Consider the following 27,172-nt stretch of genomic DNA (forward strand, 5'->3'; position numbering starts at 1 on the left):
GACCTGTATGCTCTCGTTGGCTGGCCCTTGTTTCATATTCGTCACCAAACCCACTGGCTCAAGGTAACCTATAAGTCTTTGCTAGGTAAAGCCCCATCTTATGTCAGCTCACTGGTCACCATAGCAGCACCCAACCTGTAGCACGCGCTCCAGCAGGTATATTTCCCTGGTCACCTCCAAAGCCAATTCCTCCGCTTTAAGTCATAAGTCATAACCATATATTAAATAAAGGGGTATATAAGCAGACAATGAAAGCTCTTACAATATTTGATGATGACATTTCTCTAAAACAGGCTACACCAAGTTAGAACAGTAGGCTAAGTTATGAGGGGGAATGGGACCAAATGATTAAGGTGAGGCACATGGGATACTAACAGCTTACTACACAACATACTTCTTAACTACAGTATACATATCTCCCTGGCATATTACATAATTTAAAACAAATAATGATCCCACAGTCCCTTCCCAGATTTAATCGTGGGATGCAATAACAGCCCAAAACAACTCTTATTTGGGGGAATGTAATGTGAATACACAAGAGATATAAAAATGGAAGCAAAATATCACATAGAAAATACTACAATACCCATAATGCATAGTTTGAGGACATACCTTGTCGCATATTGTGGGCACATGCGCTGTTCTTGTGGATGAGCCGGTGTATCATGGCGACATACGTGGATATTCTGAAGAGCGAGTTTCCCGAAATTGACACCGAAGTGTTCGAATATATCACGGGTAAGAGACTGTAAATGAATGGAGAGGATGTGTGGATCTCGTACACTTTAAAATGCAACCGGCTAGATGAGTGACGGACTGCTTCTCCACGTGAAGTAACGTTAGCTAGCATAGCCGTCCCACAGCGTTGACGCTCAGTCAAGCCAAGTTAGGGGAGACTAGCTAACGTTAGCTTGTAGCTAACAAGTAACATGCCATTAGTTATCTTATCGGCCCGGTTGAACAACTAACTATAACCGGGTGAGCTAGACTAGCTAATTTATTGCCTTGAATCACTAGCCAATTAGCTGCTTCTGTGTGGATTTACCGGCATGTACATGGGAATTAGTTATATAGCGCTTTAAGGACCCAAAGTCACAAAACATCAACCTAAACATGAACAAAGAGTGGGATGGGCTTAAGGGAAAGCGTAATCTTATCTATTTATGGGAAGTTTGGGTTTTTGGGTATGAATCCGGCTTACATAGAGTTTTCACTACTTCCGAATTCGTCAGACGAAGTGCCTCCCGTATTCATTTTGGGGGCACGCGGTGCTGGGGATTGTGGGAAGGTGTGCGGCGAGAACCCTACAAACCAAGCACTATAAAAAAGTTACGCCTCGATCACACCGGAAGTGCATTCATTTCCAATGGCACGCTGCGTTTGCCTTGAAGCGTTACAGAGGGTTCGTATAAACTGCATGACATAAATGGTCGCAGAAGGTGAATGTTTAACTTTTGTCGTACACACATTTAGATGATGCTGCGTGACCATTTTGCGCTATCAATTCAATAGCTTTATTGGCATGGGAAACATATGTTCACATTACCAAAGCAAGTGAAGTAGATAATAAACAAAAGTTAAACAAACAATATCACTGTCGGTGTGGTGAAGGCCTTAAGCTCTGCTCTACTTTATGCAAATTGCACGCTGCCACTGCTGCCGTTAACCAATCATGTGAGGAGCGAATGTTTGCTTGAATATCTTCAGTTCATGAAACCGTTTCCAGCCTGTTATTTGTTCTGGGCAAGCAAAACTAAAAAAGATGGAGGACGGCCAATCATCGCAGTGTCTGGTTTTTCAATTCTATGTTATGTCACTTTGCTAGATAGAATACAGAGACAAAATCAGAAGGTAAGTGGCATGGAGGAGGATTGTGAGTGAAGAGAGATTTGCACAACAATTAGTGATGAGTGATTACCCTAAATTCTGGTTATTTTTAGATTTTTTAAATAACTAATTGACCAATGTTGGTTCAATTATTTGAATTCCATTTCGTAAATGTTTTTTTCTGTGATTTCAATGTGCAAATTGCACAGTTTCTCTTGAGAAATCAGATCCAGCCAAACTGCGCATCGTAGTAGGGAGTTGAAGTTTCCAACAGGCCAATATTCTACAAAGTTTAAGTGCATCATTTCCTACAATGACCATAATCCATTGCGCATCTACTTGTCTGGTCAGTGTTTCTTTTAGGCCTGCTATTGAAGAGACAAAATAATGCGTGATTGTGAGGGGATATAGAGAGCAGCTTTTACATCACACGGTATCTCTACCTGAAAATACCTGCTCAAAGTGATTGATAGTTGGTATTCAGCAGTCATAAAAGGTTGCTTTATTTACGAACTATTAAAATAGTTTTTTCCCAGACAACATAGGTAGTAGCTCTGAGATGGGATGATGACTTGGAATGAAGTAATAGTCATCAAATAAAACTAATATAATATACACAACTGAAATATTTTATTAAAGTCATGTGAATAAATTATGGTTGATAAGCAGTAATGGGCAGTCACTACCATAATGTGACTTTTGTATTAGTTGTTTTATTCTGTGTTACAGTATTCAACCTAAATTTAAAAAAATAATTGACCTGAAACCAACCTGACCTCAAAACACTAATCGCTGAACACTAACAACAATGTTTGCTTGTGCTGCTAGCTAGCTATGAACATTGATCAACCTAAACCTCAAAATTGTGATCAAAGCCACCATTTATGACTGTATTGACAATTACATTTGCCCACCAAAGGATAGAAATCACAAGTAACACACACATTGTAAATGATACACAAAGCATTAATTTCCCATGTATAATGCTACCTAGTGGATGAGGGCATCTTAAGTTAACATTATGATTCTCATATACTGAACAGAAATATGAACGCAACATGCAAAGTGTTGGTCCCATGTTTAATGAGCTGAAATAAAGATCCCATACATACACACAAAAAGCTTATTTCTCTAAAATGTTGTGCACAAATTTGTTTACGTCCCTGTAAATGAGCATTTCTCCTTTGCCAAGATAATCTATCCATTTGACACAAGTGGCAAATCAAGAAGCTGATTAAACAACATGATCATTACACAGGTGCACCTTGTGCTCGGGACAATTTTATTTTGATTTTAGGTAGGCCAGTTGAGAACAAGTTCTCATTTACAACTGCGACCTGGCCAAGATAAAGCAAAGCAGTGCGACACAAAGAACAAAGTTACACCTGGGATAAACAAACGTACAGTCAATAACACAATACAAAAATCTATATACAGTGTGTGCAAATGTAGTAAGATTAGGGAGGTAAGGCAATAAATAGGCCATAGTGGTGAAATAATTACAATTTAGCAATTAAATACTGGAGTGATAGATGTGCAGAAGATGAATGTGCAAGTAGAGATACCGATGTGCAAAGGAGCAAAAAAATAAATAACAATATGGGGATGAGGTAGTTGGGTGGGCTATTTACGCATGGGTCAAATACAATTTGATTTGATTGCTGACCTATACTTATTACTTATTACTTACTGGACTAATAACTCGGTAACTAGCAAAGAATGTCAACAAATGTGCACATGCGACTCTGCGCTCTGAACTGATCTGAAAAGTGCATTCACTCTTGGGTGATGGAAAGGCTGCTCACGGGCTACCCCACCAATAGAATTATGAATTATTAAATTAATGGGGCAAACTCAGTGAAGTTCAGTCTTGAGTCTGCATTTCTGTTGCACAGCAGTCCCGGAGGAGGTGCGCAGTTTAGCGTGAACATTGCTGAGTATCCCATATATCCAGTGAAAACATTCTAAATCACTTTTCCCTTGCACAGAAAACTCTGGGGGCGGAATAGGCTAGTTGATAGAGATGGCTTCAGGCCTGATCCAGTTGATTGATTTGATAAAATGTTGCACTTCACTAGCAATAGGTCAGGGCAGACGGGCTGTAGAGAGATGAATATGATTGAAAGAAATTGAATTTTCATCCTTTTATTTTCTACCTTTTTTATTTGTCGGCTTTATGTATTTTAACTTAGTTGACAATGGACGTTATAGGCCAATGGCTGCATTGTCCGTCTCCGAGTGCTCATTTAAGATATTTAGCATCCAATGATCACGGTTTAACAGTGTCCATATGGCAGAGGCTGGTGCTCCTGCAGTTAGTTGAATTTTTACTTTGATTTTTATATAATTCTAATTAAGATTTTTATGATTAACCATGTGATAATGATTTTGAGAAACAAAGACATTTGAAAAACTGTTCCACGAAAATGCGCATATGAAAATCATAACTGGTACGCAGATTGGTAGAAATGGTAGGATAAATTGTATGCATTCCCAAACTGGAAACTCATGCACATCCTATGAAGTCTATAAAATAATTGCCTCTGTTTCTATTTTCAAGCAAGGTAAGACCTGAGGGTAATAAAAGTGTGTGTAGGTGAAAACAAGTAAAAATTAACATAAAGGTTTGCTGTGTGCCTTCACTCTGTCTTCTTCCTCCTTTGGGCCTGCTGTTTCAACATAGACAGGGAGACCGCACCAAGAACCTGTCTGTCTCCCGCTTTTCTCTTTATCCTTTGTAGTGTGTGAAACTACACAATGTCTTGCGGGAGGGAACCTGCACAATGTTATTGCAATACATTATTTCGATACATTGTAAAGAATTCAGTTTTCTCACACTACCCCAGCTAGGTGCAAATTGGGGGAGGGACACAACAAATAAATAGCTTTGCCTGTCTGGCTCCTTACACAATCAATCATATCAATCGTATGGCAATAATTATCTCTGCTCAGAGGGCCTTATAAATAATTTTTGCAGAGAGAGAAGCTAGTGTGGAAAGAGCGTCTTCCACTTTGGAAGATGAATAATTTTCTGAATATGAGGATAATGTCTCAGTGAGTTGTAAGAAGAGGATGAGATTGACCCTCAGCCAGCCCTAGGACCAGCATGTCAGCAATCTCCTGCAGGCTGCTGATGAGCTGGATAAATATGGATGGAAAAACTTATTTCCCAAGGAATGAGCCACCCCGCTTGGCTGCCAATGTGATAAGGATGCAACCAGGGCCAACTACTAGGATGGCGGTTACTCATCTGCAGGACATAGTCTTCCTTTGAACTGTTTATCCCAGACACCATCCAGAAAATCATTCTGGACGGCATTCATTTGGAGGGAAGGCGTGTTTTTGGAGGGAGATGGACCAAACTTGTTTGCATGCATACTTTGGGGTTCTTATCATTGCTGGTGTTTTCAGATCCACAGAATCCTTGTGGGATGCAGAGAACTTTTCAGTGCAACAATGTCTCTGGGAAAACTTCCACATTTATTTCCAGGATTATCCGCTTCGATAAGCAAGACACCAGACCAGCTCTGCGGCAGATAGACAAGCTAGCTACAATCAGGTCAATGTGAGACATGTGGGTGGACCGCCTTCCCCTGTTTTACAAACCTGTGCACAACGTTACTGTTGATGAACAGCTTAGGCCATTTAGGGGCCGGTCCCCCTTCAGGCAGTACATACTAGAGGTCGACCGATTAATGATTTTTCAACACCAATACCAATTATTGGAGAACCAAAAAATGCTGATACCAATTAATCGGCTGATTTTTATTTATTTGTAATAATAACAATTACAACAATACTGAATATTTATATATTTTAACTTAATATAATACATCAATAATATCAATTTAGCCTCAAATAAATAATGAAACAAGTTCAATTTGGTTAAAATCATGTAAAAACAAAGTGTTGGAGAAGAAAGTAAAAGTGCAATATGTGCCATGTAAGAAAGCTAACGTTTCAGTTCCTTGCTCAGAACATGAGAACATATGAAAGCTGGTGGTTCCTTTTAACATGAGTCTTCACTATTCCCAGGTAAGAAGTTTTAGGTTGTTGTTATTCTAGGAATTTAAGGACTATTTCCCTCTATACCATTTGTATTTCATTAACCTTTTGATTATTGGATGTTCTTATAGGCACTTTAGTATTGCCAGTGTAACAGTATAGCTTCTGTCCCTCTCCTCACTCCTGCCTGGGCTCGAACCAGGAACACAACGACAACAGCCACTTACCTTGGCTTACTGCATTCGCGTAACAGGCAGTCTCCTTGTGGAGTGCAACAAAAGGCAGTTGGTTATAGCGTTGGACTAGTTACCTGTACGGTTGCAAGATTGGATCCCCCGAGCTCACAAGGTCTTTCTGCCCCTGAACGAGGCAGTTAACCCACCGTTCTAGGCCATCATTGAAAATAAGAATGTGTTCTTAACTGACTTGCCTAGTTAAATAAAGGTGCGAAGGGGCGAAAATCGGCCAAATCGGTGTCCAAAAATACAGATTTCCGATTGTTATGAAAACTTGAAATTGGCCCTAATTGATCGGCCATTCCGATTAATCGGTCGACCTCTAGTACATACCGTCAAAACGTGAAATATGGAATCAAGATCTGGGCTGCCTGTGATGCTGCTTCATCATATGCGTGGAACTTTCAAGTGTATATGGAGAAGCCAGATGGAGCCCCTAAGAAGAACCAAGGGATGCGGGATGTCCTGGATGTGACACAAGGATTCCGTGGCTACATCATATGCAATACTTTTTTTTACGAAGCACAAGCTGGGACAGGAGATCCACAAGGAAGCTGACGGTGGTAGGAACTGTACAAAAAAAACAAGCCCGAGCTCCCACCTCAGGCCTATTCCTCTACGTTTGTGTTCCCAGCCCACGTGTCCCTAGTGTCCTACGTGCCAAACAAAGGCAAAAATGTGATACTCGTGAGTATGCTGCATAGGGATGGGAGAATATGTGGCCAGGAACATCAAAAAACAGAAATCATCATAATGCCACAAAAGGAGGGGTGGACAATTTAGACAAGCTGGTGACTGGCTACAGCTGCAAAAGAAGAACCCTATGCCGGCCACTTGTGATATTCTTCCACATCTTGGACATCTCAACATACAACGCATTTGTCATCTGGACGGTGTTGAACCCAGATTGGAACAGTGGGAAGCTTCAGAGGAGACGGCTCTTTCTCGAGGAGCTGGGCAAGATATTGGTAAGACCTCAAGTCCAGAGGCGGCAACATATCCCAAGCACCCCAGCTTCTGCAGCCATCGTGAGGAGGATGCTGTATCACCACCCGCCAGACCCACAGAACCAACAACTCCAATACTGGAAGTAAGTGCGATGTTGCATTTGTGTGTGTGGCTGACTCTCCTACCTTGGCCTGCTGTAACTGTGTATGTGTGTACACTACTGTTTAAAAGTTTGTGGTCACTTAAAAATGTTCTTGTTTTTTAAAGAAAAGCACATTTTTGTCCATTAAAATAATATCAAATTGATCAGAAGTGCAGTGTAGACATTGTTAATGTTGTAAATGACCATTGTAGCTGGAAACTGATATTTTTTTAATGGAATATCTACATAGGCGTTGAGGCCCATTATCAGCATCCATCACTCCTGTGTTCCAATGTCACGTTGTGTTAGCTATTCCAAGTTTATAATTTTAAAAGGCTAATTGATCATTAGAAAACCCTTTTGTAATTATGTTAGCATAGCTGAAAACTGTTGTTCTGATTAAAGAAGCAATAAAACTTGCCTTCTTTAGACTGAAGACAGTCTCAATGTCAACAGTAAAGAGGTGACTCCGGGATGCTGGCCTTCTAGGGAGAGTTGCAAAGTAAAAGCCATATCTCAGACTGGCCAACAAAAATAAAATATTATGATGGGCAAAAGAGCACAGACTCTGGATAGTGGAACTCTGCCACGAAGGCCAGCATCCCGGAGTCACTTCTTCATTGTTGACATTGAGACTGGTGTTTTACAGGTACTATTTAATGAAGCTGCCAGTTGAGGACTTGTGAGGCGTCTGTTTCTCAAACGAGACACTCTAATGTACTTGTTCTCTTGCTCAGTTGTGCACTGGGGCCTACCACTCCTCTTTCTATTCTGGTTAGAGCCTGTTTGCACTGTTCTGTGAAGGGAGTAGTACACAACGTTGTACGTGATCTTCAGTTTCTTGGCAATTTCTCGCATGGAATAGCCTTCCTTTCTCAGAACAAGAATAGACTGATGAATTTCAGAAGAAAGTTCTTTGTTTCTGGCCATTTTGAGTCTGTAATCAAACCCACAAATGTTGATGCTCCAGATACTCAACTAGTCTAAAGAAGGCCCGTTTTATTGCTTCTTTAATCAGAACAACAGTTTTCAGCTATGCTAACATAATTACAAAAGGGTTTTCTAATGATCAATTAGCCTTTTAAAATGATTAGCTAACACAACGTGCTATTGGAACACAGGAGTGATGGTTGCTGATAATGGGCCTCGGTACACCTATGTAGATATTCCATTAAATATCAGCCATTTCCTGGTACGATAGTCATTTACAACATTAACAATGTCTACACTGTATTTCTGAAAAATTTGATGTCGTTTTAATGGACAAAAAATGTGATTTCTCTTTCAAAAACAAGGAAATTCCTAAGTGACCCTAAACTTTTGAACGGTAGTGTGTGTGAGACGTTAGTAAAATTCCTGAATGAATTGTTTTCATCATTCTAGATTGCAGCCGGTAGCAACGAAGAAGCGCTGCCGTGTGTGTGGACTCAAGAACAGGAAGACACAGAACACATGCATCAAGTGCAGGAATTACATTTGCAAAACACAGTAAAACTCTTTCCCTCATGAAGTGTGAAGACTGAACTTAATTTGTGTTCAATGGGACTCATTTATCATTTTCATAAAATACTGGGTGTAAAATTAGTCCTTCCAATTTGTTCAGTTCAAAGCAATAAACATCAATAGTGATAACCTTGTTTCGTTTATATTTCTTCAAGATTAACATGATTTTTTTCCACCCATGTCTTGGTACTTTTTTAAATCAAAAAACAAATGACGCTTTTATTGATGAATGTGATCTAGCAGAGGAAAATGGCAAATATTAACCATGTATGCTGTCTATATTGCTTGTCATTTATATAAGTCAACATCTGCAGTTGAAGTTGGAAGTTTACATACACTTAGGTTGGAGTCATTGAAACTAGTTTTTCAAACACTCCATAAATTTCTTGTTAACAAACTATAGTTTTGGCAAGTTGGTTAGGACATCTACTTTGTGCATGACACATGTAATTTTTCTAACAATTGTTTACAGACAGATTCTTTCACTTATAATTCACTGTATCACAATTCCAGTGGGTGAGAAGTTTACATACACTAAGTTGACTGTGCCTTTAAACAACTTGGGAAATTCCAGAATAATGTCATTACTTTAGAAGCTTCTGATAGGCTAATTGACATAATTTGAGTCAATTGGAGGTGTACCTGTGGATGTATTTCAAGGCCTTCCATCAAACTCAGTGCCTCTTTGCTTCATGCCTGAAGGCACCACTTTCATCTGTACAAACAATATTACGCAAGTATAAACACCATGCGACCACGCAGCCTTCATACCGCTCAGGAAGGAGATGCATTCTGTCTCCTAGAGATGAACGTACTTTGGTGCGAAAAGTGCAAATCAATCCCAGAACAGCAGCAAAGAACCATGTGAAGATGGTGGAGGAAACAGGTACAAAAGTATCTATATCCACAGTAAAACGAGTCCTATATCGACATAACCTGAAAGGCCGCTCAGCAAGGAAGAGGCCACTGCTCCAAAACCACCATTTAAAAAAGCCAGACTAAGGTTTTCAACTGCACATGGGGACAAAGATCGTACATTTTTTGAGAAATGTCCTCTGGTCTGATGAAACAAAAATCGAACTGATTGGCCATAATGACCGTTGTTATGTTTGGAGGAAAAGGGGGAGGCTTGCAAAGCAGAAGAACACCATCCCAACCGTGAATCACGGGGGTGGCAGCATCATGTTGTGGGGGTGCTTTGCTTCAGGAGGGTCTGGTTCACTTCACAAAATAGATGTCTTCATGAGGCAGGAAAATTCTGTGGATATATTGAAGCAACATCTCAAGACATCAGTCAGGAAGTTAAAGCTTGGTCGCAAATGGGTCTTCCAAATGGACAATGACGCCAAGCATACTTCCAAAGTTGTGGCAAAATGGCTTAAGGACAACAAAGTCAAGGTATTGGAGTGGCCATCACAAAGCCCTGACCTCACTCCTATAGAAAATTGAAAAAGCGTATGCGAGCAAGGAGGCCTACAAACCTGACTCAGTTACACCAGCTGTCAGGAGGAATGGGCCAAAATTCACCCAACTTATTGTGGGAAGCTTGTGGAAGGCTACCTGAAACATTTGACCCAAGTTAAACAATTTAAAGGCAATGCTACCAAATACTAATTGAGTGTATGTAAGTAAACTTCTTGACCCACTGGGAATGTGATGGAAGCTGAAATAAATCCTTCTCTACTATTATTCTGACATTTCACATTCTTAAAATAAAGTGGTGATCCTAATTGACCTAAGACAGGGAATTTTTTACTATGATTAAATGTCAGAAATTGTGGAAAAACTGAGTTTAAATGTATTTGGTTAAGGTGTATGTGAACTTCGGCTTCAACTGTAATTCTTAAGTATTTTTGCGTCACTTGTTATGTTTGTATTGTTTTAAAATCCCAATAATGTTGTGGGTCCATCAGACCCACAAACATTGGGTGAATAACAAAAACATGAACACTACACAAGGGTTAAGTATGTTTTCAAAATGTATACTGCCTCCAGCTCAAATTGTAAAGTGGTGGGTGACGTGCAGGTAGCCTGCCTTTTTTTCTTCTCCCGAAAAAATAGTATATATTGTTTTTTTGTGTTTTTTGTTTTACAAAAGCCATCAGAAACCCTGATGTGCAGTCTCTTGGGACATTCACTGGGCCCTCTTCATCTGCAGACAGGCTTTCGCAGCTTTATTTATGAGGACAGACAATGGTTTTCCTTTCTAGGGACTTGAACTGGAGAATCTTTTCATAATGTCCTCCCACAACCCGCCCTATCTAACTAGTACTGATGGCTGGAGCAGCAAATCCTTTCAACCTCTTCCATTGCTGTTATCTACAAATGCATTTGGAGCATGAGTTTTTAATTAATAGGCTTACATCAAGCTAATGTCAATATGAACTTAGCTAGCTGTAGTATGTGGAGTTGGCTAGCTAGCAGCTTATTAGCCTGCACAGAGTGGCCTGTTGTAGCTAGCTAATAATACATACATTTTGAAAAATTTATTTATTTACTTACTTGAATAGGTTCAAGCTTACGACGCGGCCAATCTTGGCAAGAGGAGGTGCTGGTTCTGGTCAAAACGTACCATTGGGGTAATAAGGGCAGGGCTGCTCTACCACATTTTGGGCCCCTGGGCACCGACCTTCAGGGGCCCACCACCCCCCCCCCCCCCCCCCATCAATTAACTTATTGTATTTCAACACATTTTGCCTGGTGCATAAAGAGACATTTGCAGTTTTATAATGGTATTCTACACATTTTGTCATGAGGGTAAGAGAAAATGTAGCAGGTTCTTTGTGGGACTTTTTACCCCTTTTTCGTGATATCCAATTGTGTGTGACTCGTTTCAGGAAACTAGGGGTATGTTTTGTGTTACTACTTTACAGGAGAGGCATTTGAACGTAAACTTTTTGTTGTTGTTGATCAAAAGGTGTTTTTTGGCAGAAATGCCTTCTGGAACATGTGAACTTTCATTTGCCTTAATAACAAACTTGTATGCCATCTGTAAATATAAATACAGTTGTTGAATTACTAGCCTAGTTGGTTTAGCCAAGGAAAAAGACGTTAATGTTCCCGCTAGCCATGATTGGCTGAGTTAATGAGTGTGATGGACATGCCGAGAGATGAGGTCGGATTGGTCTGCCATGTAGCATGCTTCTGTCTATAATATGAGCTGTCAGTATGTGTAGATAATCCTTTCTAACGTGGCTTTTATGAAAGATATCAGGTAGTTGAACTGCAAAAGAGTTACTCTCCACTTTCTGGAGGACCGAGTTTTGAAATCAGTGGGATTAGAGAATGATAGCTAAGGAGATGGAGAAAATTCTGCCGTTTGATTGCAAATATGCAGACGTAGTCGGAAAGAGAACAGAAGGCTGATGTATAAAACATCTCTCCGGATTACATCTTAAAACTAAGGGCGACCATGACATCCGTGACAGAGAGGGAGAAAGCTTCCATCCATGTCTATGGGTAAAAGAGTCTAGCTAGCTACATTTTCAGATATTACACATTTCTAATGTTGTCAAAGTCGTTTTCATTTTAAGTTGAAGTGTACTGCTAGCTAGCTAACGTTAGCTGGCTAGCTAGTTAATGTTACATGTTTGATCTGTGTAGTAATAATATTAGTATCTCAGAGCTATTTGCATTGCCAGTTAAATAACATTAGGCTAACTAGCTAACATTGAACCTGGTTGGTTAGCTACCTGCAGATTCATGCAGGGTAGTAACGTTATGAGCTGGGATTATGGTTCATTGTTTAGCTAGCTACATGTCTAAACAAAAGACTACACAATGCAAGTAACTATTTCAATAGAATGTCTATGATGTCATTGTGACAATTGTCAATAGACGTAGCTGGTAAATTCATTCTGGCTATCTACTCTGATTTCAGAAACATTTGTTTGAGTGTGCCAGAGAGCAGAATAATTTATGATTTTTCGAATGCTCAACACTCGTTGAACATGGCAGGTGTCAGTAAACTTTGGAAAAAAAGCGTAATTACATTTTTGCCAGCAGCACAGTTGCAGTCACCAACGCTCTGGATAACATAAAAACAGCCTAACCATCTCTGCTAGGGAGAGTAAAATGGTCAGTGAGCTGTCATTTGTGTCTGGAAGTAGCTAGCATAAATTAACCAGTTAGCTTGGGTGCTTGCCTGCTGCTGTTAGGTCAGAACGCTCGGATCAACCCTACTCCTCGGCCAGAGCGTACAGTGTACGCGCTGAAAGCTCCGAGAGCAAAACACTGAATTTACAAACAGACAATCTGACCGCTCTGAGTTTACAAACGCCCTGAGCACATTCTGGCACTCCAGATTAAATGTTCGAACACACCTGTAGTATAAGCCAGCCTTTAGTATTTAAATCTTTGGTTGTTTAGTACATAGACTCACATGTGAATCCTTAAAGAGATGGTTGGGGCTAAAGCTTAGGAGGGTGTGAACGATGCTCAATGGGGAGAGAGAGAGAGAGATCCCGCCGCACTGCTTCTTGACACACTGCTCGTTTAACCCGTAATCCAACCACACCAATGTGTCGGAGGAAACACAGTACAGCTGGCGACCGAAATCAGCGTCCTTGGTTGCACACGTAAAGCTCTGGAGCAGTGGAAACGCGTTCTCTGGTGTGATGAATCATGCTTCAACATGTGGCAGACCAACGGATGAATCTTGTTTTGGCGAATGCCTGCCCCAATGCAGAGTGCCAACTGTAAAGTTTGGTGGAGGGGGAATAATGGTCTGGGGCTGTTCATAGTTCCACCTTATTGAACACCTTTGGGATGAATTGGAATGCCTAATTGCCCAATATCAGTGCCCGACCTCACTGATGCTCTTGTATCTGAATGGAAGCAAGTCCTCGCAGCAATGTTCCCAACATCTAGTGGAAAGCCTTCCCAGAAAAGTAAAGGCTGTTATAGCAGCAAGGGGGCGGACTAACTCTGTATTAATGCCCATGATTTTGGAATGAGATGTTCAATTAGCAGGTGCCCACATACTTTTGGTCATGTCGCACTTCTGCATGATGACAGCGCTAGAGAGGTGTCTGTCAGTCCATGAGATGTCCCGAAATTAGGTTTATTCACAAAATATGCCACTCACGAACACAAGCGTCTTGGGACGCGTCTAATGTCGGCACAGCCAATCTGGGAACTTCTGTCTGAAACGTCCAAACAGTTTTGGCAACACACTAATATGACCCATCTGTGCAAAAGTGAAACTGTGTTTTACTCTAGGACTCCAACAGGCCTCACAAGACTCTTCTGGAGGTCCCCTGGAACCAGCTGAAAACATTTTATGGAAATATTGTATATAAGTAGACTGTTTAGTGACAAATACTTGTTAGAATATCAGGAAACATTATATTTTTTATTTTATCTCTCAGATATAGGATAGACACTTGAGAACAAGCTTTGTTTAATTTTTTTGTGGGGGGGACTATCTGTTGTTCCATGTAGTGAATCTGTTTGTGTGGGCGTATAGCACTCAGTCCCAAAATATTTTTTTTCGTCAAATAATGTTTGCATATATTTTTTGATACTTCAAGGGATACCCAACCCCCCACCCCGCAAAAACATGAATTGAATATCTTTCTGAATTTTCTATGGTTTCTGTAGAACCACCTGCAACTGGAAATGGACATTTCTAAGCTATATTTCTATCCTGTGTGATAGGTGTGTTGGACTGTGGAGGGGCGGAGTTTGAGGATGGAGAGGAGGTGTATGATGCGATTGGTGGGCTGCTGCAGGGGTCATCGGCTGACTATAAAAACGAGGATGACATCCGGGACATCTGTCAGCAGATGTTCAACACTCTTAAACTGTAAGTGCAACAAACACACAAAACCTTAACACCCACCTCTTTTAGAACCAGCGTCGAACACACACATTAACTAACTGCCACACACCAAAGGCTAATAATTTATGTAATTCGCTTGCTGATTCATCAAAAATATACTCATGTCTTCTCCATCAGGAGTAACGGCCATGCCGCTTCAAAGCAAGTGCTGCTCGACACTCCGGTGCAGTTGTCTCAGATATCTGCAGAGTGTGGTAAGTCTGCAGGGGACTTAGGTCTTGCTCTTTGTTGTCAGCTTTACGGTCCAGTATACAGATATGTATATGTATATGTATACGTTTGATATTCATTCTGGTAGCCTGTAATTTTCTATCTACTGTTTTTAGCCTTTCTTCTGATTTTCTCTACCCTTCCTACCACCTCTCCCATGTCTTTTTAATATCCTCCCTGACTTATTGTTGCGTCTCATTCCACTCCTTCTGTCTTTCCCGTCCTCTACTGCTCGTACTTCCTATTTTCGCTACCCTTCCTACCACCTCTCCCATGTCTTTTTAATATCCTCCCTGACTTATTGTTGCGTGTCATTCCACTCCTTCTGTCTTTCCCGTCCTCTACTGATCGTACTTCCTATTTTCTCTACCCTTCCTACCACCTCTCTCATGTCTTTTTAATATCCTCCCTGACTTATTGTTTCGTCTCATTCCACTCCTTCTGTCTTTCTTGTCTCAGTATCTGTCACTAACGATGTCCAAGGGATCTGGATGATGAAGAGGGGCCAGAATACAGTAAAGTATTTTTTGTTGCATCGTATCTTCTTGTGTATTATGTTCTTTGTCTAAGCTACAGGCCTGACTTGGACCTATGTTTTTCTCCTGTCAACTTCATCCACTTTTTCTTCCACACACCACCTCAGACGGTGGACGCGAGGAAGCTAGAGAAGGCCGAAGCCAAGCTGAAGCAAAAACAAGGGAGGAGGAATGAACGGGATTCGCAAAAAACAACTAGTCCACTGTGAGTTTCATATGCTTTTCATCTACTCCCGAAGACCATGCAAACAGTTTATCATTGGCAGTGGTGGAAAAAGTACCCAATTGTCATACTTAAGTAAAAGTAAAGATACGTTAATTGAAAATGAATCAAGTAAAATTGAAAACCACCCCGTAAAATGCTACTTGAACTCTGTGAAGCATTTATTTGGGCTGCAATTTCTGAGGCTGATAACTCTAATGAACTTATCCTCTACAGCAGAGGTAACTCTTCCTTTCCTGTGGTGGTCCTCATGAGAGACAGTTTCATCATAGCGCTTGATGGTTTTTGCGACAGTACTTGAAGAAATGTTCAAAGTTCTTGAAATGTTCCGTATTGACTGACCTTCATGTCTTATTGATGGACTATTGTGTCTCTTTACTTATTTGAGCTGTTCTTGCCATAATATGGACGTGGTCTTTTACCCAATAGGGCTATCTTCTGTATACCACCCCTACCTTGTCACAACACAACTGATTTGCTCAAATGCATTAAGAAGGAAAGAAATTCCACAAATTCACTTTTAACAAGGCACACCTGTTAATTGAAATAGATTCCAGGTGACTGCCTCATGAAGCTGGTTGAGAGAATGCCAAGAGTGAAGAATCTCAAATATAAAATATATTTTGATTTCTTTAACATTTTTTTGGTTACTACATGATTCCTTATGTGTTATTTCATAGTTTTGATGTTATTCTACAATTTAGAAAATAGTACAAATAAAGAAAAACCCTGCAATGAGTAGGTGTCCAAACTTTTTACTGGTAGTACAAAAGTACAAAATACCCCCCCCCAAAAACAACTTAAGTAGTACTTAAAAGTATGTTTTCTTCAGTACTTTACACCACTGATCATTGGTTTGGTATTGTGACAGCAAAAATACAGATTTCTATTCACCGATATATGATGAAGTTCAGTTACAGTGTCAGAGTGATATGATTTGGACTGATGTTTCACCTCTGCCTGTCTGTCATTCCTCTGTCTCTTCCACTGTCTTTCTTCCTGTACTCATTCTCTCTGCTTATATCTAATTTGTCTCCTTCTGGTTCCCTCTGTCTATTTCTCCCTCTGTGTCTCTCACTCTGTCCTCGTCCGCTCTGCCTACCGCTGTTTGTCTCAGGGTACTGGAGGAGGCATCAGCCAGCCAGGCCAGTAGCAAAAAGGACAGTCGCGTCGACTTGTCCGGGAAGAATCGCACCTACGACATCCGCATCGAGAACTTTGACGTGTCGTTTGGCGAGCGGTGAGGGGTTCACTCTTAATCTGCGTCCCAAATGGCACCACGTCTCTATTAAGTGCAGTACTTCTGACCAGGGCCAATAGGGATCGGGTCCAAAGTACCGCGCTATATAGGGAATACAGTTCCATTTGGGATGAAGCCATACCCACTCATTCTCCTTCTATATCCAGCACTGGAGCAGGTGGTTCATTCTAATCAGCATCATTCAATGCTGTGTTAGCTAGACACCGTTTCCACCAGTATTTACCTGCTATTTCAAATGAGTTGATGTGGTTATGATAGTTACTTTCTGCAAATTACTTTAAAGAATTTCAACACAACTACCTGATATTAAATGGTGCGAAGGAGTGCTTGTTAAATGAATGGCAAACAACTAAATGAGTAAATCAGAGGTTATTCCTGTGTAATTACCCTCTTATTGTTATTTCTTATTTAATACCAGAAAGCGAGAGAGCGACAAAGAGAGTAGGAGAGCGACAGAGACATTTAAGTCAGAACCGTAATGCAATATGCAAGCAAATTGTCTCTTTCTGATTTTCTAGGTCCTTGCTGCAGGGGGCGGAGCTGTCGCTGTCGACAGGTCGCCGCTACGGCCTGATTGGCCGCAACGGCCTTGGGAAGACCACGCTACTGAAGATGCTGGCGAGCCGCAGCCTGCGCGTCCCCGCCCACATCACGATCCTGCACGTTGAGCAGGAGGTCGCTGGCGACGACACAGGGGCACTGCAGAGCGTGCTTGAGAGCGACACGGTCCGGGAGGGGCTCCTGACGGAGGAACGCCTGCTGAATGCGCGCATAGCCAACGGAACGTATGTCAGTCTTACTTACTCCTTTACATTGGAAGGAGTCAATACTGGCAGCCTTGGCAGATTTAAATGTTTTTGCAGGGTTTTTACACTTTTGGGTTTGAAACTGCAACAGTCACTAAACCTGCAGTTTATTCTATTCCATGTTAGTGCTGAAGGAATGGAGACTGTTCGACTGTCGGAGATCTATGCTAAACTGGAGGAGATTGAAGCAGATAAGGCACCTGCCCGGTAAAGAGCCACACTAAACATGTCTGTACATAATGTCATATCTGTGTGTTCCTTACATTAGCAGTGTATTTAGATATGTACATAATGTCATATCTGTGTGTTCCTTACATTAGCATAATCTGTGTGTACCTTACATTAGCAGTGTATTTAGGTATGTACATAATGTGTGTACCTTACATTAGCAGTGTATTTAGGTATGTCCATAATGTCATATCTGTGTGTACCTTACATTAGCAGTGTATTTAGATATGTACATAATGTCATATCTGTGTGTTCCTTACATTAGCATGCACATGTCATATCTGTGTGTTCCTTACATTAGCAGTATATTTAGATATGTACATAATGTCATATCTGTGTGTACCTTACATTAGCAGTGTATTTAGGTATGTCCATAATGTCATATCTGTGTGTTCCTTACATTAGCAGTGTATTTAGATATGTACATAATGTCATATCTGTGTCTTCCTTACATTAACAGTGTATTTATATATGTACATAATGTCATATCTGTGTGTATCTTACATTAGTAGTGTATTTAGATGTGTACATAATGTCATGTCTGTGTGTATACTGTACAACAGATGCATGTTCTGGTTTGATAATTGTTTTCTGTTTCTCCTCCCCCCTCTCTTTTCCTCTCTTTTATACAGTGCTTCAATCATCCTATGTGGTTTAGGTTTTTCTCCCAAAATGCAAACGCTGACAACCAAGTAAGTTGCTGTGTGTGTGTGTGTGTGTGTGTCTGTGTGTGTGCACGATTAACTGATCTCTCCCTGTGTTCTCTTCACAGGGAGTTTTCTGGAGGGTGGCGAATGAGATTAGCTCTGGCTAGAGCTCTCTTCGCCAAGTGAGTCTCTGCTTGTCACTTTTATCCTGAGGACAGTCTTCCCAATTAAAATACAAGGACAGAGATTATATTAGAACATTTCTATGCATTTTATAAATCTCCAGTGAGCTATTTCCTGAATCTCAATGTATTATAGACCATCAATCCCATAGACAGATTATCAAGACATAAATGTGGCTCTGCTAAATATTCTAAAGCTAGCTTCAAATCTCTAAGTAATGTGTATATTTGTATTGTCTCTTTTTAGGCCTGATCTTTTGTTACTTGATGGTGAGTGATTAAACCACATTAAGTATTTTTGTTTGATCAGTTCAATGGTGTCCAGCAGTCAGCGCAAAGGCCCTCTGACTGACTGTTGGTCTGTCTGTTTGTTTCTCAGAGCCCTCTGACTGACTGTTGGTCTGTCTGTTTGTTTCTCAGAGCCCTCTGACTGACTGTTGGTCTGTCTGTTTGTTTCTCAGAGCCCTCTGACTGACTGTTGGTCTGTCTGTTTGTTTCTCAGAGCCCTCTGACTGACTGTTGGTCTGTCTGTTTGTTTCTCAGAGCCCTCTGACTGACTGTTGGTCTGTCTGTTTGTTTCTCAGAGCCCTCTGACTGACTGTTGGTCTGTCTGTTTGTTTCTCAGAGCTCTCTGACTGACTGTTGGTCTGTCTGTTTGTTTCTCAGAGCCCTCTGACTGACTGTTGGTCTGTCTGTTTGTTTCTCAGAGCCCTCTGACTGACTGTTGGTCTGTCTGTTTGTTTCTCAGAGCCCTCTGACTGACTGTTGGTCTGTCTGTTTGTTTCTCAGAGCCCTCTGACTGACTGTTGGTCTGTCTGTTTGTTTCTCAGAGCCCTCTGACTGACTGTTGGTCTGTCTGTTTGTTTCTCAGAGCCCTCTGACTGACTGTTGGTCTGTCTGTTTCTCAGAGCCCTCTGACTGACTGTTGGTCTGTCTGTTTGTTTCTCAGAGCCCTCTGACTGACTGTTGGTCTGTCTGTTTGTTTCTCAGAGCTCTCTGACTGACTGTTGGTCTGTCTGTTTGTTTCTCAGAGCCCTCTGACTGACTGTTGGTCTGTCTGTTTGTTTCTCAGAGCCCTCTGACTGACTGTTGGTCTGTCTGTTTGTTTCTCAGAGCCCTCTGACTGACTGTTGGTCTGTCTGTTTGTTTCTCAGAGCCCTCTGACTGACTGTTGGTCTGTCTGTTTGCTTCTCAGAGCTCTCTGACTGACTGTTGGTCTGTCTGTTTGTTTCTCAGAGCCCTCTGACTGACTGTTGGTCTGTCTGTTTGTTTCTCAGAGCCCTCTGACTGACTGTTGGTCTGTCTGTTTGTTTCTCAGAGCCCTCTGACTGACTGTTGGTCTGTCTGTTTGTTTCTCAGAGCCCACCAACATGTTGGATGTCCGAGCCATTCTTTGGCTGGAGAATTACCTGCAGGTAGGTTACTCCTGCTTACCGAATCAAATTCAGTCCCCGATTGGTGAAAGCACAGGCAAGCGTGGACAATAGGGACTTTCTACCATATTCCTTACCCGAGTCCAGGTCAAGGGGTGTGAATGAGTGTACATTTCAGGGAGAAGGGTAGAAAATAGGAGCATACGTTAAATTGTTTTAATTTCCAGAACGTGCTGGGTAATTCAAATTTTGCCTCTGGGTGTCCTTGAGACAAAAGGGGTCCTCTACATTGGCAAGGGACACACCTGCTCACGCTCATGAGCCAAGCATACATGGTTAGCCTCAAATGGATTGTGTTGTATCACAAGTTAGGAAATTGCGAACAACACTCAAGCCAAAATGTGACTAATGTGACTATGTCCCAATAATATTTCCCTTCTCCTGAAGTGTGCACTCATTTAGTACTTCTACAAGTCTAAAGACATTGGATTAATGTAGGCATGGGCTAGCTGGAGTTACCACCATATTTATTCTACCACTTATTTCCATCTAAATCACTGAATGGAAGTGAATGAATGCACACTTTGGGTGGAAGAAGAGATAATTGTGACATAACTAAATCAAGAGCAACACGTTCAACTTCCATATGGCCTGTTTAACTCCTCCGCCCCCCACAGACCTGGCAGACCACCATCCTGGTGGTGTCCCACGACCGGAACTTCCTCAACGCCGTGGTGACTGACATCATCCACCTGCACTCGCAGCGGCTGGAGAGTTACCGCGGCGACTACGAGAACTTTGTCAAGACCAAAGAGGACCGCCTGAAGAACCAGCAGAGGGAGTACGAGGCCCAGTTTCAGTACAGAGAGCACATCCAGGTTAGGAGCCCACACACACACTGGCCTACACACACACACACTGGCCTACACACACACACACACACACTGTCCTGCACACACACATTTTCTCTCACATTGAGGTATGCACATACAAACTAAAAAGCCTATGGCAAGTGTAATAACAATGCACTCTCTAAGCATTTGTCTTTGCTGATTAGTATGTTTATTTTATATGATCTTGAAATGCCAAACGTATCAACATCCTGCTAAATACTAGATGATATATTATAGTATCTTATTACTATACATTATAATCGTGGATTGATCCCCTCCCTCTGTGTGCCAGGTGTTTATCGACCGGTTCAGATACAACGCCAACAGAGCGGCACAGGTGCAGAGCAAACTGAAGCTCTTAGAAAAACTGTGAGTAACCATCTATTTCAAAATGTTACACGCACCCCACCCTGCTTTCTCTCATGTAGGGCTCCCTGGGAATTACAGCCTGAAAGTCCAATTCATTGTAAAGGATAACTTCCGTCTTGCACATGCATGATGACCTCTGTGTGTTTGTTTGCCTGTGCAAACAGAACAGGTGCACAGGGAATGAATGGTCAGTGTAAAGAATATCTATTGTCATCCGTCGTCCATTCCCCCGCTGCTCTTCTCTTGTCTCCTGCAGGCCTGAACTCAAACCTCTGGAGAAGGAAACCGAAGTCACCTTAAAGTAAGAGACCGCTCCTCCTGTCCCGAATGAAGTCAGGTTTCAATTCTCATATTGATCTGAGCGCTAACGTGCATCTGTCCACAGGTTCCCTGATAACTTTGAGAAGCTGTCTCCCCCGGTGCTCCAGTTGGATGAGGTGGAGTTCTACTATAACACTGACCAGCGCCTCTTCACACAGCTGTCTGTGTCTGCAGACCTGGAGTCTCGCATCTGCATCGTACGTATTAATCACACTGCTCTCAATCCTGATGACTAGTTCTAAATCACATGCACTGCTAATAGTTAGGGGTGCACCGATGTGATCATTCTGGGCTGATGCCAATATTTTCTTTGCGATATCGACTGATTCAGATATTTTTTTCATTTTATGGCCCTTTTAAATGTCCTAGCACAGATAGGAAGTGCAACAACGGTTCTATGTTCATAAGGCTAGTAAGAACATATCTTCGCCCCCACATCGTCACTAATATATTGTGCCTCCATTAATATTGTACTTTAAACCTGTGAAACACTTCCACAGACAACGCTCTGTGCAACCTTCCAACTGCTAAAGTAGTACCTACAGTCTCTCTCTCTCTCTCTCTCTCAGGTGGGTGAGAACGGGGCGGGTAAATCCACCATGCTCAAGCTACTGATGGGAGAGTTAACGCCTGTCAACGGCATCAGACACGCCCATCGGTGAGGTTCCATGCTTGACGTCAGCCATGTTCCTCTGCTGCTAGTGTGTGTCTCGGTGGGTGTGCGTGCAGGGAAGTAAACGACAGCTTTATTTCCCTTTCTCGCTCAGGAACCTGAAGATCGGTTATTTCAGTCAGCACCACGTGGATCAACTGGACCTCAACGTGTGTTCAATTGAGCTGCTACTCAACAAATTCCCAGGTGACCACCCACCACCAAAACATACCAATACTGATCATTATCAAAGCCTGGGCTGTGTTCATTAGGCACCAAATGCAAAGGAAACTGATTGGAACAGCACTACCTGGACTTATACGGCCCAATACCCGTTGCGTGCACTAATGAACACGACCCAGGTGGTTGTTACGAATCCCTATGGCGGGTTAGATGACAACGTCACGAAAACAATGCGCTCGCTTCAATGGGGCAAAAGGCAGTGTGTTGTGATTCTGGATGACCAGATGGCTAGCAACAATGACAAGAAAGTTGCCATGTGAGGAATCGTTGGTGAATCGTTTCAGCTAGTTTTTTATCTTGTTCTTGATACCATGTCTTGTTTTGAGGTGTTTTAACTGATGCTGATGTGGCTAAGATTCGCTAGCTAGCTAACCAAGAACTGTAAAGATGTATTTGAGAGACAAGTGCTATTTAGGTTTTCAATAAACGTTGGGGACGAATTATAATTTACATTCTGGCAACCGTCTAAGCCAACCCTGTCTGTTTTGGCCCATGTTGCTTAACAACCAACCCATCTATAGCCTGCAGTCTTTGTCATCTGTAACCCTTTTTGTCCCTCCCAGGTCGTAACGAGGAGGAGTACAGACACCAGCTGGGCGGCTATGGAATAACAGGGGAGCTGGCAACTCGGCCTGTGGCCAGTTTGTCAGGAGGGCAGAAGAGCCGGGTTGCCTTCGCTCAGATGACAATGCCTTGGTAATGCCTTTTATTACACTCCATGGCCGCAAAATTGTACACAGGATTGTCATATTGTAGTAGTAAACTGGTTTTTAGTTCAGTTGGAAAAACGTCCTTGTACGAGCAGTGTATAGCCTCCAGACCATGACGTTTAATAATGGCATTGTGACCAGCTTAGCCCGCTGGGTTACATTTCTCTATCCTTCAGAGGTTAAACCGACTCTGGTCACTTAACAACCCATGGTAGTTGTTGCAAGAGTAGGGATGTTAACCCCAGTGTCCGGGCTAAATTCCCTGATGGCCCCTCTTACCACCACAGCCACCAACCGTAATTTCCGGACTATAAACCGCTACTTTATTCCCACACTTTGAACCTCGCGGTTTATACAATGACGCGGCTAATTTATGGATTTTTCCCGCTTTCACAAGATTCATGCCGCAAAAAAACTGAGCACCGTTACATAATGTGACGTAAATCGAGCGCGCTCAAACTTCCCATCATTCTGATTACGGTAGTAATTTTGTCACCCTCATCATGGCAAAGACACGGAGAAATGCATATGATGCAGCTTTCAAGTTGAAGGCGATCGATTTGGCTGTTGGAAAAGGAAATAGAGCTGCTGCATGGGAGCTTGGCCTTAATGAGTCGATGATAAGACGTTGGAAACAGCAGCGTGAGGAACTGACTCAGTGCAAAAAGACAACAAAAGCTTTCAGAGGGAAGAAAAGCAGATGGCCCAAAGTATTTGCAGCCACTCGACATCAGTGTAAATCGTGCATTTAAGGTGGCGCTCCTTGTTCAGTGGGAGGCTTGGATGACAAGTGGGGAGAAATCCTTCACTAAAACGGGCCGCAGGCGAAGAGCATCTTATGGTCAAGTCTGCCAGTGGGTCCTGACAGCGTGGAGCATTGTCAAAAAATCCACTATCATCAACGGGTTTCGAAAGGCTGGACTGCTGCGTGTTGAAGGGGCAGCATGAGCTCAGCGGGGTATTTGCCTCCGGATGAAAGTGATGAGAGCGACAATGAAAACGATCCAACATCGGATGAAGCAATTCTGAGGCTATTCAACTCCGACACCGAAGGAGATGACTTCAGTGGTTTCAGTGCACAGGAGGAGGAAGATAGTGACCAATGACTTTCTTGGTAGGCTACTGTTTTAATTTTTGTTACAAGCCGTGTTTCGTTAAAGCCTATTTATTTTTGTTACAAGCCGTGTTTCGTTTAAAGGCTGTGTACAGTTCATTTGTTTCAATGTACCGGTAGGCACCTGCGGCTTATAGACATGTGCGGCTTATTTATGTACAAAATACATATTTTTTTATAATTCAGTGGGTGCGGTTTATATTCAGGTACGCTTAATAGTCCAGCAATTACGGTAATCGTCATCCCCAGCCTACAATTGGCTTGTTCAACCTCTCCTCTCCCTGTAACTCATCCCCAGGTTGTTGCTGTAAAAATGAGAATTTGTCATCAACCAACTTACCTTGTAAATAAGAAACATATTGTACATCTGTCAAACTGCCTTGATAACACTGGGAACAGAACTGGAGAGAGAGGACATGAGAACACTTCATTTAGAGAAGTGATAACACTGGGAACAGAACTGGAGAGAGAGGACATGAGAACACTTCATTTAGAGAAGTGATAACACTAGGAACAGAACTGGAGAGAGAGGACATGAGAACACTATTCATTTAGAGAAGTGATAACACTAGGAACAGAACTGGAGAGAGAGGACATGAGAACACTATTCATTTAGAGAAGTGATAACACTAGGAACAGAACTGGAGAGAGAGGACATGAGAACGCTATTCATTTAGAGAAGTGTCAAGATCCTATTGATGAGATGGTTTTAATCGGTCTCGAAATGTGTTATTATTAGGATTGCCGGCATCAAAGCACCCCTAATAAAATGGTTGGAATAGCTCAATGCCCGGTTGGTAACAAGATGTATAGTTTGGCAACATCAAAGTATATCAACATCACTACTCGAACACCAACAACTGCACCAATTGGCCTATAGGTGGTGCTGTATTACGTTTTTAAGTCTCCGCCCCTACTGCCCCGTTTGACGTACAACCACAAAATCTGTGTTTCTCGTCACAAGGAACACATTTTCCTCAAGGACCCATGAGGTCTGCCATATTGAAATGTTTGCCATATTGGATTTTTTAAATTAAATCTTAAAATCTTGACATGAACCAGTATACTTGTCTCAACTCAGAATGTATGCTCATCATATCAGTCTCTAAGTTTGAGAAAAGTGGTACGTGAAGATGGAAGAGAAAATGGCCTACTTTGTAAAAAATCTTATCTTCGCTCTATCACCTTATAACTGATTAAGGGTCTTGACCGACACTAGTCGGAAGGTGTATTTAAAAACAGGTGTTGATATATATTTAAAAAATGGAAGCAGCATGCAATTCAGTTGTGAACCTCAAACGGCTAGCATTTATGCTAACGCTAAAACGATTTTACAAATCTTCACACTAAGTCTAGAGATTTGGCGACTACAGTGTTTGTTCGTCCCAACAAATCTGCAAGGGAATAATTGCTACGTCAAACAGCCACTGCATGGCGCTATAAATAATGTACTGTTATATTTTGTGAACACTTGCATATAGTACATGTATAATGCTTCAATGCGTTCATCTCTTTCAGCCTGCTCATAAGCCAGCAACAGCCCTACAGTTGTATCTCTTACTCACTTTTTCTCTTTCTCTCTCAGCCCCAACTTCTATATCCTTGACGAGCCAACCAATCACCTGGACATGGAAACGATCGAGGCTCTAGCGAAAGCGCTCAACAAATTCAAAGTAAGCTTGTTAATCTGGAAGAGAAAATGTCCTTTATCAGTAGAGTAAATCATGGATGGCTTTTCTTTATAAGCTCACTCTGGCCTCTAGCTAACAATCATTGGAAATTATAGCTCTTGAACACAGTTTTAATGTGCGTTCATACCCTTAACAACTCTATCCTCTCCTCAGGGTGGAGTGGTCCTCGTCTCTCACGACGAGCGTCTGATCCGGCTCGTGTGCAGAGAGTTGTGGGTCTGTGAGCACGGGAACGTGCGGCGAGTGGAGGGGGGCTTCGACGAGTACCGGGATATCTTGCAAGAACAGTTCCGCAAGGAGGGCTACCTGTGAGTGGTAACTCACCCATTACGCCAACTATGACAGTCATGCCAAGTTGCCAATTGACTTCAATAACCTAAAGCCCCCCCCCCACTCTTCACTCTCTGACTGCCAATCATCATCCCCGGGGGGAGAACTGAGTTTAACTGTCCCGGCATCCTCTCTGCTCCCCTACACTACCGTTTTTGTTTTGTTTGTGATTTAGTTCGGCCCGGCAGTTCAAAGTGGCGTACTCTTGTCCATTGTCCTGATGCAGACACGTTTTAGGGTACATGGAGGGTACAAAATCTGTCCACGTGGAATGTTGATTGTGTGCGTACTCCGAAACTGCTCCGGCCTCGCCACTCCCAACCTTTCTGATCATAATAGTTGGAGCTGGTTTGGTTCACTTCAACATCAAGGAGGATATTCCATCCTGTGAAGGTGGGGGTGCTGTACCCTCTAACTGTTAACCCCATGTGGGCAGCCATCTTGGAATAACGCTACATCCTTTTAGCTCATTAATATCAGTGAAGGGATGAATGTCTCCATTTCTTCATCCATGTTGAATATGTGTGCGATTGAGGATACATTTCAAGTGATATGGGATGATGTTTCTCCTGAACGTGTGCTCGTGATGGAGAGGGATCATCTCTTAATCAGTGGAACCTGGGGCTGAGCTGAAATGGCACCCTGTTCCCTACATAGTGCAGTATTTTGGGAACAAGCCAAAAGTGCACCATTTCAGACACCCCTGGTCGTGTTCACTGGGCACCAAACAGAAGAAAACAGTCTGAAACGGAGGGACTACGTGGACTTGTTCAATAAGAAACGCTCCTTTTCTGTTCCAAATGTTTTCTGTTGCGTACCCTAATGAACACGATCCTGGAAACATCCATATGTGTTAGCATGGGAACCCAACAGCACA

General features: G+C 42.1%; 1 protein-coding gene across 1 annotated transcript; it reads left to right on the plus strand.

The window, feature by feature from the left end:
* Nucleotides 1-636: 636 nt before the first annotated feature.
* On the plus strand, nt 637-27,172 carry LOC139393217 (ATP-binding cassette sub-family F member 3-like). The gene is given in 22 exon segments (XM_071141660.1): nt 637-649; nt 652-741; nt 14,323-14,470; nt 14,624-14,700; nt 15,176-15,231; nt 15,360-15,457; nt 16,593-16,715; nt 17,255-17,521; nt 17,669-17,749; nt 18,403-18,462; nt 18,543-18,599; nt 18,847-18,869; nt 19,959-20,014; nt 20,650-20,850; nt 21,158-21,234; nt 21,491-21,535; nt 21,620-21,752; nt 22,125-22,213; nt 22,323-22,414; nt 23,014-23,146; nt 25,860-25,947; nt 26,119-27,172. Coding segments are annotated over 22 exon segments (2,166 nt in total). The 3' UTR covers nt 26,278-27,172.

This window comes from Oncorhynchus clarkii, chromosome 33, assembly GCF_045791955.1.
Source record: "Oncorhynchus clarkii lewisi isolate Uvic-CL-2024 chromosome 33, UVic_Ocla_1.0, whole genome shotgun sequence".
NCBI classification, from domain to species: domain Eukaryota; kingdom Metazoa; phylum Chordata; class Actinopteri; order Salmoniformes; family Salmonidae; genus Oncorhynchus; species Oncorhynchus clarkii.